Genomic DNA, 15,425 nt, shown 5'->3' on the forward strand with positions numbered 1-15,425 from the left:
AATAATAATAATTTACTTCTAATCTTGGGCATACCCAGGACATGCTGGAGTGATTTCATCCCCTGGCTGGCCTGGGAAAGCCTTGGTGTTCCCCTGGATAAGTGGAAGAAAATGGATGGATGGATGCATTTTGGGCAAAACATTTTTGAGTGCAGTCTCAGCAGGCTTCAAGTAGTATTCCAGTCATATGCAAACCAACATAATCTGTTCCCTGAAAGTCTCAGAACTACTCCGGTATAACAGAAGTCATCAGAGGATTCAGTGTTGTTAGCAGAAAACACCATAGCTGATTGTCCTCTGGCCACAAGTCAACTTTTATTTGAGTCTTTAACCAGTGTTTAAGCAGCTGTCTGCCTCCGTGTAGGACCAAATAACTTAAATATATATATTTTGTCATCATCCACAGTCTCAGACCGATAATATTTAACATTTTTTAACGGTTGTTATTAACTGTGAAGCTCGTGTGGCCACTGTCCTCGAAGACAGTGCAGCAAAGCACCTCCTAAGAAGCCATGATACTTTTATGGGCTCTTTTTCTGTTGTTATTTCTGCTTTTATTAATTCTTTATCCTTCTGCTGGTGCCAGAACGTCCTGCGAGGCTGCAGTGTGCTGTTGGGTCCGAGCACCTCTGGGCTTTGGCGTACTCTCGCTCAGAGTCAGAACCACATCCCAGGCGGCGGTCCGGGAGCGCTGACGGAGCTACTGGAGCAGTACGCCAAGAATCTGGCTCAGAACATGAAACTCACCTACCTCAACCCGGTGGCGCTGGTTGCTCCCAACATTGGTGAGTTTGGACTGCAGATGCAGACATGCAGACACAATACAATAATTAATCACCGATCACACCCCAAAATTAAACGAGACAGTAATGAAATCTCAATCTTTGCAAATGATATGCTTCAGTTTTCTCACAATACTGTAAATCGCTGCTGTGAAATCAGCGATAATGAGTCATTGTAAAGCATGGGGATGAACAGCACTAATGCGAGTGATGATGATGGCACAGCCAGAATGTTGGCAGCACCACAGAGAGATGGATTTCACACTCCCACTCAGACAGCAGCTAATGCTTTCAGCACATCCACAACCCCCCCCCCCCCCCCCCCCCCCCCGAAGCACCGCAGCACTGGCCAACATACAACATACACAAAAAACACATACACGCTGGCGTTTAACATCACTGGACATGCAAAGCTCCTAAGAGTCAAGGTTATTAAAGTTTCATTTAGTTTCTGCCATCCCTTCACTTGTGCTTTTTGCTCTTATCCACATTTTTCTGTCACTTTCACAGTGTCAAAAAATGCTGTTAGATAATCTGCACCGCTTACAACAAGACGAGGTGTTGAAGTGTCAACAGCAGCAGCAGCTTTGGCAGGGATCAAGCCAGTGACAATGAATTTCACACTCGGTTAATGCTCTTAACTGCACACGCCGATTGAATTCCTTCAAAATACTTTACACCCAAAAACTCATCAAAGTTTCCAGCTGCTGAATTTTGCCTCAGCAGCTTCTTCTTGTGTACCTTTGGTCACACAGTCACTGTAATCTCCTCATGACGTACCTTTGTTGGCTAATATTGACTTACCACTTGAACTTCTATATGTTTGTGAATCTTTTTGTTAGTTATACCTGCGTTTGCTCTTGGATTCTTACAAAATCCAGTTATTTAACTCTGAATCGAAGCCAAGGCGACAAGAACAGAGCAGCAGTGAAGGCAACACTAATGAGAAACATGACTGATGCAAATTTTTTCGCTCCAGCAAACACACAAACACGTGGCTGATGCTCCAAGCTAAACGGGTAAAAATGAATAACATGGGAGAGGACGTGGACGAACTTGATGGGTTGTCAGCCTTCGGTTAATTTCGATTTTTGCTGCTTTTGTTGATGATGCTGGCAGTAAAACCCCATATTTGCAATCTCTTACATTTTATTTAACAAATAAACCACTTTACATGAATATTATCGGATAAACTCTCATGCCTCTCACACCAACAGATTGAGTGCTGTTTGCTGGATCAAATGTTTCGTCGTTATTGAACACTCCATGCTGACGTACTTCCACTCTGTGCACTGTGTGCGTGTTTGGGAATTTTTATATTCTCTCGCTACCTAATGATTCACTAATCCATAGGGGAAAAAATATTTTTTAATGACACAGCTAAAAATGACAATTGTTCTATGACTGAATCAAAGAGGAAAAGCTAAACTTAAATAAAACAGATAAATCAAGTAGCTGTATGAGCTGTCTCGTATTACTTTTACTGACTCAAGGTCACACGGGTCTGGCACGCAAGCTGCTTTGATGCTTAATGGCACAGAAGAAGATAAGAGTGCTGGTTGGGGCTGCACGATTATGGCTAAAATGATGATCACAGTCATTTTGTCCAGTATTGCAGTGAATAAACAGAACACTGGTTCAGCATCTTCACATCTCTACAAATCTCTGCACAGAAACAAAATTTTTCCTCCTCATTTCCTTAAATTCAGTGCAGCTCTTTGAAGAAAAAAAAAATTAAACTGTACCAAAACACAAAATTAAATCAAGAGGTCATATTCCTTTTAATCTCTTTAAACTACCATTTGCAGACAAATATGTGTTTGTACATATACACCATTCATTGTACCTGCATGATGGATGTGAATAAAACTCATATTGCCTTTATAAAATAATTAGGAAAATAGCATATCGTTTGTCCAGTGTGTCGACAATGTTATTGAAGCCTTCGTTACTCTTACTGTCTTCGGCCGTGTTGGTGATTTCAGTTGGTCAGTGTGAGAATCAGAATCAGAATCAGAATCAGAATCAGGATGGGTTTATTGCCAGATGTTGAGGTTTACAACATTAGGAATTTGCTGCGGTGCTTCAGTGCAAACAATAAGAATTAAAGTGCTATGTAGAAAGAAAGATATGTGCATGAGATATACATGAGATATATACATGAGAATAAGAATTAAGAGTGCTACGTAGAAGGATATATACATGAGTGCAGGTGGTGATCAGTGCCAGACATGAAATGATGCAGTGACACAGCGTAGGGTCATGTGTGAGTGGCGGGGACAGTCATGTGGTTATTGTTCATGTGTCCAACAGCAGAGGGGAAGAAACTGTTCTTGTGGCGAGAGGTTCTGGTGCGAATGGACCGGAGCCTCCTGCCTGAGGGGAGCAGGTCAAACAGACTGTGTCCAGGGTGAGAAGGGTCAGCTGAGATCCGGGCTGCACGCCGCAGTGTCCTGGAGGTGTACAGGTCCTGCAGAGATGGGAGTCTGCAGCCAATCACCTTCTCAGCAGAGCGCACAACACGCTGCAGTCTCTGTTTGTCCCTGATAGTGGCTCCAGCGTACCACACGGTGATGGAGGAGGTGAGGATGGACTCGATGATTGCAGTGTAGAATTGCATCATCGTCCGTGTTGGCAGGTTGAATTTCTTCAGCTGCCTCAGGAAGTACATCCTCTGCTGGGCTTTCTTGATGACGGAGGTGATGGTGGGCTCCCACTTCAGGTCCTGGGTGATGGTGGTACCCAGGAAGCGGAATGAGTCCACAGAGGTGATGGGGGTGTCAGTCAGGATGATGGGGGGGAGTGGGCCTGTGTGCTTCCTGAAGTCCACAATAATCTCCACTGTCTTCTGGGCATTCAGCACCAGGTTGTTGTGGCTGCACCAGGACACCAGACGTTCAACCTCCCTCCTGTAGGCAGACTCATCCCCGTCAGAGATGAGCCCAATGACGGTGGTGTCATCTGCGAACTTGATTAGCTTGACAGACTGGTGGGTGGAGGTGCAGCAGTTGGTGTACAGGGAGAAGAGCAGAGGAGAAAGAACACAGCCCTGAGGGGAGCCGGTGCTGATGGTCCGGGAGTCCGAGACATTCTTTCCCAGCCTCACGTGCTGCTTCCTGTCCGTCAGGAAGTCAGTGATCCACCGGCAGATGGGATCAGGCACATTCATCTGGGAAAGCTTGCCTCGGAGATGGTCTGGAAGGATGGTGTTGAAGGCAGAGCTGAAGTCCACAAACAGGATCCTGGCGTAGGTTCCTGGGGAGTCCAGATGCTGCAGGATGAAGTGTAGGGCCATGTTGATGGCGTCGTCTACAGACCTGTTGGCTCTATATGCAAACTGCAGGGGGTCCAGGAGGGGGGCCGTGAGGGTCTTGAGATGGGAGAGAACTAGGCGCTCAAATGACTTCATGACCACAGATGTCAGAGCCACGGGTCTGTAGTCATTTAGTCCAGTGATCCTAGGTTTCTTGGGGACAGGGATGGATGCACAGGCTGCTTTTATGGATGTATGAGCTGATGTTGAATGAGTCGCGTCAGCAACCATTGCCTTGTTTTCTTTGTCCTGCATTCATCATGCTGCAGTTTGCGGTGTTTTTCCAGGGGGTTGAATGTTGATTTGAATTTGAAGTGAAATTTGAATTTCAACGTAGTGTTACTCATGGGTGCATGGAACACCTGTGATTGGCACATACAGACACACTGTCAGGCACTAATTTAGGGGGCGCTTGATTTGCTTTTGCTCTGTATTTTAATTGGCAAAGCAGTGTTAGATGGTCATATATGTCCAAAGTTTGAGATAATGAGGTCAGCATATGTAAAAGTAACCCATCAAGCTTCTGATTCCTCTAATTGCTTGGATTTAATTTTTTTTCCTACTTTTTTTCCTAGTCAGTTAGCTTAATGTTGGAGAATATTCTTGATATAGTTTGTGTACTAAGAGAAACATCACGGGTAGTATTATTAGGAGACAGTTTATCCCATAATGATTTCAGGGTTATTTCCAGGTAATGACCCAGTGTGGGGGTTCTTTCATTATTCTTCTTCTTGATGGATGCATTTTTGTAAACTGGACAAGTTTAAGATGAGACACTTTATTTTGTACACAACAGTGACATGTTTTTTAAGAGGTGTTGTAGAGAGCACAGTGTGTTCAGTTCTGCTCCAGTTAATCAGCCATTGCAAAAAGTAATATGCAGTGTTGGTGGTTTTTTTTAAACATATTATTTTTGTTAAAAGTAATGCAGTATGTTACTTAATTATTTGCCAGAGCACGTAAAAAGTTACACTACTCATTACATTACTTTCTCCTACACAAAGAAAATTTTAAAACGAACCCAAAGAGACTTCAAAATAATCACCACAGTGAAATATGAGCAGTTATAAATGGAGGCTGTAAGCTGGACTGCCCATCACTGTCTTTGTTACGTGTTGATGATCAGGCTCTGGCTGCTGTACTGGGGTCAGCATGCACTCACGTTTATCACCAGTTTGGGTTCTTGGCTAGCTTTGTGTTAGCGTGCTATTTGTGCAGATGCTTGCAAAAAGCTAAAGTTTTGTAGGCAGTGTAATGCAGTTGTTTGCAAGTAAAAGTAATTTCCATATCTCTGCTGTTAATCACTTCACTGTTTTCCTCCTCCACACGAACTGAAAGGAGCTCATTTTAACGCAAGTGGACAGGATGAAAAAAATGTGTTTGTTTGAGGAGTTTTTCTTCTGTCCATTTGTCCACAGCAATGCATTACATTACTGTGTTACTGAAAAATGTAATACAATTACAGTAACATGTTTCTTTGTGACATGCGACACCCAAAATATGGTGAAATAGGGACCAGTGACATTGGTTTGCTGTGATTGTGACACTTTGTCTTATAAAAGTTACTACAATGAGCATAGCTTAAAATCAGGATATGGACTATCTTTCCACTTTTTAACATACTTTTAAAATCAGAAAGCGAATGCATCACTGCTGCTATCTAAAGTGTAAGATACATGTTATTTTAACCAGTCATATTATGCTAATGTAACAACATAATTACCCTAATTACCCAACATCTGTGGGAATTTCATCCAAAAAATGTTTATATGTGTCTGTTGCTGCATGTTTATTAATCAGTTATGAACCTGGACCGCATGGAGAACCACACCCATGTGCGGAGGCGTTTCCCACGCTACCACACCACCCTGTTTCGTGGTCAGGCTTTGTGGGATCCCTATACTCATGTGATACTGCCCCCTGCTGCCCTGGTGCCACAACGGCAGCGGCTGCATAACTGGAAGGAGAAGGAGAGGACGGAAAAAGAACGTAAGAACAGACACACACACTGAATAAAAACCTTCACAGTGTTTCGGGCTGAACCCAAGAAACATATTCTGACTCAAACTTTTCAGTTTCAGCCTCAGATCCTCAAAACACCGCTTCGGCGCCTGTCAGTATCTCGGCCAATCAGACAGGAGAATACACTGCAGCAAAACATACTGCTGCGTTGCCTGAGCCGCCCATAACCATCGTGATCCTGCTCATTTACCGAAGTCTGGGTGCTGCCCTTCCTCCCAAGTACCACACAGACAGACGAGGAGTGAGGTGGGAATCTGAAACACACAGAACACTAAAGAAAATCTCATTACTGCAACTCCAAAAACTTCTCGTGATTTATGCTCGTATGTCTTTGATTTGGTGCTAAACAGTCTGCAAAAATTGCTTTTAAATAACGTGAGCATCACATCATTAAATGGGGATCATTATCTTTCAATTCTAGCATCAACATGCCAGGATTTTACATATATATGTGTATAAAAAAGATCCAATGACGATAATTTGTGCTATTGATCATTTAGTCTCCAAAAGTGGGAAAAAAGGTTGAAAAAGATCCATCACTGAAGCCCAAACCCACATCTTCAGGTTGCTTGTTTGTATGCGCAACCATGAAAGACACATATGAAACACGCAACACTGTATCAGATCTTTGCAAGTAGGACATGTTTGGCATCTTTGCTCAATAAATGATTAAAAGAAGTTGTGGCTAATTGAATTCATAGTCATATGAGGAACACTGGTAGGTCAGCAGAGTATCTGCATCAGGACTAATTCCAGCGATCTTTTCTCTGTTTTAATCATCCTGCCTTTACTTTGTTTTCTCTCTTCTTTCCTTCTGCTGTCCCCCACTTCTCCTCTGGGCCTAATTACCGAGTAACAAGCTGTCCACTTCTCAGTTGGTGTCAATAATCAGTCATTTGTGTCTTATCTGGTTTACAAAACACACTCTTCTTTTTTTCGGTTTGTCTCTTTTTTTGGTTACTGTGTCTCTGCCTTTTTTAGCATCCTAACCAGGATATCAAACTCTGCTTTCTGTCTGATCTGGAGGATGTGTTGTAACTTCTGTACTGTCTCTCCTTCAGGCTTCCCAGACATCCAGTAATGAACTCCCCTGTGGTCACTATCTCTGTCTACAACAACCAGACATTTGTGGGCGGACATTTAGAGCAACCCATCTTACTGGAGTTCAAGCTGCTAGAGACGGCCAATCGCAGCAAGCCTCTGTGTGTACAATGGAACCACAGCAGCCCGTGAGTACATAACATGCGATGTTTCGCACTGTATTGATACTGTCGATACTGAAGTCCAGGGTATTGCGGTATGTCACTGGGTGATTAAAAGATACACTACTGTGTAGAGTTTGGAAATATCAAACTGTCATTTTTGAAATTTGCTAAATGCAAATATCTTAAACTTCAGATTTGAAGTTAATATGATGACTTTGGGTTTTGTCTTGTTGGCTTTAAGATATAAAATATATCTTTATTCAGACTTTCTTGCACTGCTGTTGAGGCAGCTGCTCTGTGTTTTCTGCAGACCTCTCACAGAAGGAAAAGTACTGATGTAGTTTTAACAATAAGAATGTGAAGTGTCCACTGTTGTAAGTCACAAGAACAAGAACTAGAAATGGTCCAATCCAAAGAAACCCAGAAAATAAGTAAATAAGTAAAAACTTGTGCAGCAGGCTGGTCCATTGTGACAAAATTTCATTGCAGGAACTCAAAATGATATTCAGTAGTTTGTTTGACCCCCATGTGCTTTGATGTGGGGGGCTGACAATGTTGGGGCATTTTGTAGCTCTGGCAGTTCTCATTCTATTCATTCTATACGCCCTTGCACAAAGGAGCAGATACCGGTCCTGCTGATAGTAACTAGTAACTATAGTAACTCCTGGAATCTCCTCCATGTTCTTGAGACTGTGCTGGAAACACAGCAAACTTTCAATGGCAATCGCACGTATTGATGAGCCATCCTAGTTGGACTACTTGTGCAACCTCTGTAGGCTCAAGGTATCGCCTCATCCTACCACTAGTGACACTGACTCAAGTCAAATGCAAAAAAAACAAAAATTAAGAAAGAGTCAGAAAATATACCAATATCCTAGAAGTTGAATTAGCCTGATCATATACACTGATTAAAAAGTCTTTAATTTTTTTTAGCAGCACATATAATGAAGCCAATGTAGCCTACTATCTTTACCACAGTAAAAACTACCATACTAAACCATTATAAAAGTAGACGGGAGTGCCTGATCTGCTTTTAAAATACAAGACCACTTTAGCCAAAGGATTATTTCAAATGCTCACTGAACACCTTCTGACGTACACATATTTGACAGAGAAGTCTAATTAGCAACTCAATGCGTTCAGGTATTTAGACGTGGTCAAGATGACCTGCTGAAGTTTAAACTGAGCATTAGACTAGTGAAGAAAGATGATTTAAGTGATTTTGAACCTGGTGTGGTCTTTGGTGCCACATGTCCTGGTCTGAATAATTCAAACTGTTACCTACACAACAGGATGAACTAGGATTTTAATAGAAGATGGTCCAAAAAGGAGAAATATTGAGTTAGCAGCAGTTCTTTGGGTGAAAATGCCTTGAGGTCAGAGGAGAATGGCCAGACTGCTTTGAGCTGACTGGAAGGCAAAGGTAACTGAAACATCCACTCACTGAAAGAAAGGTACACAAAAGAGCATGTCTGAATGCACAGTATGTCCAACCTTGAAGCAGATTTATTTAACCTTTATTTATACAGGTAATCCCATTGAGACTCAATGTCTCATTTAGAAGAGAGGCCAGTTTCAGACAAACAATAAATGGTGGCCTGCGGCAGCAGATGACCATACCCAGTGGGTGCCACTCCTGTCAGCTAAGAACAGGATATTGAAAGGATAGACCCATCTTATAGCCTTGGATCAATGTTTCAGGCTGCTGCTGCTGGTGTAATGGTGTGGGATATAGTCTTTGCACATTTTGGCCCCTTAGTACCAGCTGAGGATAATTTAAACAGCACAACTTTCTTTCAGTAGTGTTGCTCACCACATCCATCCCTTTATGACAACAGTGTATCCATCTTCTGATGGCTGCATCCAGCGGGATCAAATGGCTTTGGGATGCGGTGTAACAGGAGATGTGCAGCTGACAAATCTGCAGCAGCTATGTCAATATGTATGGAAATATTTTTATGTCATATAAAATGCGTGACCAAAAACTAATCAGAGCAAATAATTTAATTTCACAAGAGCAATTAAATTCCTCGCGTGTAATCTCTGAGGAATGTTTCCAGCACCTTGTTGAATCTGTGCCACAAAGAATTACAGCAGTTCTGAAAACAAAACAGGGGTCCGACCTGGCACTAACAAGGTGTACCTAATAAAGTGTCCACCGAGTGTTGTTTTGAGAGCATGTGACTTCTATTAATTATGAAAAACTGACACATGGACAGCAGCGGGACATCTTTCTTGAAATGTTGCTTATTATTCCTCGTTCCGTCTCTGTCCCTGCAGGTATGAGATGGGAGGTTGCTGGACGGTGAGAGACTGTATGGTGGTGTACAGAAACACGTCTCATGTGCGCTGTCAGTGCCAGAGACTGGGCACCTTTGGCGTGCTGATGGACAGTTCGCAAAGAGAGGTTAGTGATCAGTCAGTCAAGAGCTACTTACTTTTAATCAAGATAAATCAAGATAAGTCTTCATCCTCTCTCGTTCCCTGACCCTTTCTGTAGTAATCAAGCATTTCCCTTAAGTGAACCTTTTACTTCACCATGTCTGCCACTTTGCCCCAACACATTTTTTTTTCATTTAACAGTGTCAGCTGGTAATTGCCCAGTTTGAAGAAGGGGGGAAAAAGGGGAAAAATGTCTACAAATCCTGACTGACATTCAGAAGGCTGAAGAAAGGCCTTGTTACAGTTGTAGAAGATTTTCACAGCTTAATGTAAAACCCCTTACCCACCGCTCCCAAGCATACTAAGTTGAAGATGTGTCAGATCTCGAGAAAGGGAGCGTGTGGAATCAGAAACATCATTGTCTTGACGATTTCCAGTTCTCCAAACTGGAAACAGTTATATAAGATTAAGTAATTCATCATCATTAGTCTGGTGGTATGGTGGGGTATCTTATTCTCACTCACTTGAGATGCTGCAGGGAAGCCCAGTTTGCCCAAATGAAATTCTGGTGGTGTCTGCTATGTTTGCCGGCAGCAGAGGCTTCCAGAGGAGGCAAATGCACGTGCTGAATTGATTTTATAATCTAGTTTCTCCTGACAGATAAGCTTGGTCTGCTAGCTAGCTTGGTTTGTCATCTGATTCCTCTGTTTTTTGTCCTGACTGCTTCAAGAAAAATATATTTTTTAGATGTTTTTAATAAAGGGATTTAATCTTGTACTTACCTTTCATTAGATTTCTTTCTATAGATCGCATACTTGGTTGTCATATAAATATTGTCAGTTCACACTGACGGCAGACAGGAGAGTTCAGATAGAGATGTTGCATTTCAATGCAGTTGTAACGATTCATCTTCTTGGATTGAAGTTTCTTTTTTCAACAAGTTTTCTCCCTCCTCTTCCTTTCACCCCCCTCCTTTGCATCTCTCTGTGAGTAGCAGTTGGAGGGCGACCTGGAGACGCTGGCCCTGGTCACATACTCTTCTTTGTGCGTCTCCATGCTGGCGCTGCTCCTCACTGTCCTGGTGCTCTCCTGTCTCCGGGGCCTCAAGTCTAACACCAGGAGCATCCATTCAAACACAGCGGCAGCCATGTTTTTATCAGAGCTGGTGTTTTTGCTTGGAGTCAATCAGACTGAACAACAGGTATGTACTGGCGGGGGTGGGCTTTCTGCATCCATCTTTTTTCTGTTGCCTATAGCTTTAGTTCCTTTTTTCACACCACTTCACAGTCAGTCACCACTTTATCCAGTGTACAGTCATGGTAAAAACAGAGTCCAACTTCTGTCATATCTAGATAGATAACCTGTGATGAACAGAAAAGTTATTATTTATTTAACAATAATGGAGCCACGTTGCAAAAGCACTGTTAGAAGACATCATTTTCTGTCCTACTTTGTCAATCTTTCACGTTGTTGTGGAGGAGTTTACTACTCTTTAGAGCATTGCTTCAGGTCGTTGAGGTTTGTAGGCATTTGTGTATGTATAGCTCTCCTAAAGTGGCACCACATTTCAGTCAAGGTGAAGTCTGGCCTTTGACTCAGACATTGGAATACTTGGATTCTTTTCTTTTTCAGGCGTTCTGCTGTAGTGCTTGGGATCATTATCTTGTTTGGGACAGGCTTTAGCTGTTGGACAGATGGCCTCAGATCTGACTCTAGAATACTTTGGTATACAGAGGTCAACTCAATGAGTGCGAGGTGCCCGGGTCCTGTGACCGCAAAACAAGCCCAGATACTCACCTCTCCACCACTGTGCTTGACAGTTGGTATGGGGTGCTTCTTCAAACATGGTGCTGTATACTATAGGCCAACGTCTCCACTTTGGTTTCGTTTATTCAAAGGGCGTTGCAAAGTCTTGTGGTTTGTTCAGCTTTTCAAACCTGAGCTATGCTGCCATGTTATTTTTAGAGAGTAGAGAATTTCTTCTGGCAAGCCTTCCAAACATGTCATACTTGTTCATGATGCTTGTAGAGTCTGAGATGTAGCTCTTGGGCTTTTTTTTTTTTTGCAATTTCTCTGAGCATGCCCACTCCTGGGAAGATTGGCAACTATCTTGATTTTTTTTTTTACCAATCACTAAATAACAAAGGCTCATACTTTCTTTGTTTTTTCCTCCAGTGTGTTACGGAAGCAGCCTTCCGTTGTGAGCATCCTCTTCACATAGGTCCATATCTTTGATAAAGACCGTGCTCACACTTCAGGGCATAAGTATTTTTTCTAAAAGTAGACTTGTTTGTATGTTTTGCCCATGGAGTATCGCACTGCACTGCAATAGTTCTTTTTGCATTGGACAGACAGAGATTCAACATCCATCTATTCTTACTGTATTTATTTTTTCCCAATTGATTGGAAATGGCCTTCTAACCCTTGCCAGACTGATGGGCAGCTAGAATCATTTCTCTAAAATCAATGCTGATGTCTTTGGCATTCAGGTGTTAGCACACAGTTGGATGCTCCAGACCAGACAAACTTCTGGTTTTATAGAGGTGCCTACACCTGCTGATGATCTATTAACCAAGTAATCAAGGAGCTGATTATTTCTACTGCATCTCAATGCATAAAACCTTAAACCTTAAAATCTTAAAGAGGTTGTACTTTGTTTTTGCCGTGGCTGTGGTGTATATCTAATTTCTAGCGACATTTAGATTTACAAGTTCATTCATCTTCAAATAGTATCTGGCAGTGGCCATGTTTTTTCTTAAACTGTTGCCAAAAACAATATCATAAGATGTTCACTCTTTGCAGTTTTGATGTCGACAGCTCTTCTTGCCTCCTAGTATTTTGTTTTTCTTCCTCTTTCTTATCCTCTGCTTGGGTGCTTCCTGTCGCTCTTCACTCTGTGCTTCTCTACATCACACTGTCCTCTTTCCTTTACGTTAAGTCCTCTATCTTTTTTCTCGTCCTCTGCCAATGTTTTTTTTTGACCACTATATCTCTCAGTTTTATTGCATCACACGTTTCTATATAAAGTGTGTTTAAAGAGCAGCGAGTCTTGTCGAGAGGGTACTCCAAATATGTGCTCACTCAGCATGAAATCCAATTAATTAATCTTTATCCCCCACATAGTCGGCAGTACTGCTCTTACAGTGCGACTGGTTACTTCTAGCAGAACAATATGTTCTCTAATTCATGTACTCCATGCTTGGGAGAGCATTTCAGCGCTTGCAGCGGTTGTGTGTTAGTTTTTATGCGCCTGTGCATATTTAGTCTTTCCATGCTTATGTGTGTGGCTCGTAGTGTTTGCTTTTTGTGTGTGTGTGGGAGTGTGAGATTCATCAGCTGGCTGTATTACTGCCAAGGCGGCTGCTTTTTCTGTGTCATCTTTGGCTCTTCTTTGGAAATTCTACTGCGCGTCTTTTAACCTCTGGGACTTAAATGTCTGCTCTCCTTAATTTTCAGAGTTCTGAGTTGTATTCATTATAGATTTCATAAGCAAATGGGCCAGTTCATCCATTATCATATATGATAATATGACAGTCATATTTTATATTAACTTCTTTGAGACAAAGTTATTTTAATACATAAATGTTTGTCTAAATCATCATTTGTCAACCTACAATACTCACATGGCCTTTTTGGGGTACTTGTCTGTGTTGAGTGCAGATTGCAGTCACATTTCAGAAAATCTGAGCTTGTAGAAGCTCACATGTGCTCAAAAGATGGTTGCTCATTAAACTGAGGGTTCAGTGAACTTGAACAACTTTGCCAGAGGACATCAAAGAAAATCTGATGTCATTCTTTGCAGTTTAAACTGTAATCTAAAAGACTATGCAACAGCTCTGCTCTCCTCTGTTAAAAGTACAGAGCATCAGTGGTGGACCTGCCAGTTCTGGTATTTTATGGCAAATACCAGTTGGGCTCCATGGCGCTAGGCAGTAATAACTGATCCCTTCAGAGGGCAGTGGGCCCTCCGGCCACCACAATTAAGTCTGTTTCTGAGAGGTCATTCTGTAGAGCTCTGGCAGTGCTTATCCTGTTCCTCTTTACACAGAGGAGCAGATACTGGGGCTGCTGATGGGTTAAGGAAATTCAGTGGCCCTGTCCAGAGTTACCGCTAGCCTTTATGATCTCAAGACTGCGCTGGGAGACAAAGCAAACCTTCTGGCATTTATACTTATTGATCCATCCGCTTCCATCGTGGAGGAAAACTGACACTATCAGTCATGGATTGGCCTCCTCAAAGCTCGGACCTCAACATTATTAAAGCAGTGTGGGATCATTTTGACAGAGAATGCAATAAAAGGCAGCCAACATCCAAAGAAGAGCTTTGAATGTCTTCCATAAAGCCTGGAAAACTATTCCTGGAGACTACGTAAAGAAATTACAAGATGCCTAAGAATAAAGGTGATCAGACCAAATATTGACTTAAAAGCTTGTTAAAACTATACAAAATCTTTATTTGCCTCATGTACTATGTTTCGATTTATATTTGCACAGTAAATCACTGCATCTGCATCTACATTTGCACATTACTGCAGCTTGTCTTTGTGTATGTTAAGAACGCATTTGGCTACAAGGTCACGTACTGACACGCCTGTCAGGTTCCCACAGACATCTTATTTAGTTGTGCATTTTCAAGCTGTTTCCTGAGGCTGGTTTAGATTTTAAACAAACACCACTGCAGTTCTCTTAGACGAAGTTGACTTGCTTTTTCAAAGTGCTGTAATTCAGTGCCACTTGAGTTTGAATGGCATCGTCCTCATCTGGTCAAACAAATCAATTCAGACTAAAAGGCTGCAGAGTTCAAATAAACCACTTCAGCCATTCTTGAATGCAGCCTGAAGGTAATTTCACAGAAAGCCAAAATGTTAATGCTCTGCATTATTCATGGGGAAGCCAAGTATCGCTGCCAAACCAACCAGCAGCATCTAACTGAAGATGGCTTTGAAGTTTATCTCCTGCCTTTACTGGGATTCATTCCTGATGATATGCAATCTAGACGAATGACCTCAGAAATGAGTCCTGTGGCAGACTACGTCATCTTTTCATTTATACAGTGTCCAAGTTATTGTCAGAAAAGCAAAGTTTTCTATGTGAAAATGAGGCATAGATTAACCATCACCTGACACACCAGATGGTTTGTTTAACAGAACCATCTGAAAAGTCGTCCTTGGAAACTGTTTGGAAAAGGGTAGGCACGCACTTGGCAGGTATTTGGATTTGCCATCTGTCTATCACTGTCGATCATTGGCAGCCAATCAAAAGATTTGTTTTTGAACAAATAATCAATTCCCTCTGTTGTCACCATCAGCAAGGTGTATTTATTTCGGTCGAGCTAATTATTCCCCTTAAACAACAAATTTGCATTATTTTTGTTTTCTTGACGCATTTATTGTCGTAAATACATCATGTTTAAAAATAGCTGTTAAACTTCTACAATCACAATTAATATAAAGGCGACATTACCTGTTTGGGCATTATTTACCTTCCTTTGCAGATGGTGCACATTTTCGTAATCGTAATCATAATTAAAAGACTCTCTTGGGTGTTATTGGTAAAATTCAGCTCTTATAACATCCATTTACATTCTTTATTTTTTATGCTTTTCCTGGACGAATTGTAACATGCTGCCGTTATCGCTGTTCATTAGAAGCATTAGTAATTTAATCATGAACGGCTGTTATTTCATTGCTGACACCTGCTTTGCTGTAATAAAGACTCGTG

At 41.8% G+C, this 15,425-nt stretch overlaps 1 protein-coding gene across 3 annotated transcripts in view; it reads left to right on the forward strand.

The window, feature by feature from the left end:
* Window positions 1-15,425, forward strand: part of celsr3 (cadherin, EGF LAG seven-pass G-type receptor 3) — a 117,063-nt gene that overhangs the window by 90,007 nt on the left and 11,631 nt on the right. For all 3 annotated transcript variants that reach the window (XM_026153787.1, XM_026153789.1, XM_026153788.1), the window contains 6 exons: window positions 587-785; window positions 5,896-6,084; window positions 6,171-6,363; window positions 7,179-7,346; window positions 9,603-9,729; window positions 10,699-10,905. In XM_026153787.1, the coding sequence (XP_026009572.1) occupies window positions 587-785; window positions 5,896-6,084; window positions 6,171-6,363; window positions 7,179-7,346; window positions 9,603-9,729; window positions 10,699-10,905 (1,083 nt within the window). The remainder of the gene's footprint in view (window positions 1-586; window positions 786-5,895; window positions 6,085-6,170; window positions 6,364-7,178; window positions 7,347-9,602; window positions 9,730-10,698; window positions 10,906-15,425) is intronic.

The sequence above is a fragment of the Astatotilapia calliptera genome, chromosome 20 (genome assembly GCF_900246225.1).
Source record: "Astatotilapia calliptera chromosome 20, fAstCal1.2, whole genome shotgun sequence".
Taxonomy (NCBI): Eukaryota; Metazoa; Chordata; class Actinopteri; order Cichliformes; family Cichlidae; genus Astatotilapia; species Astatotilapia calliptera.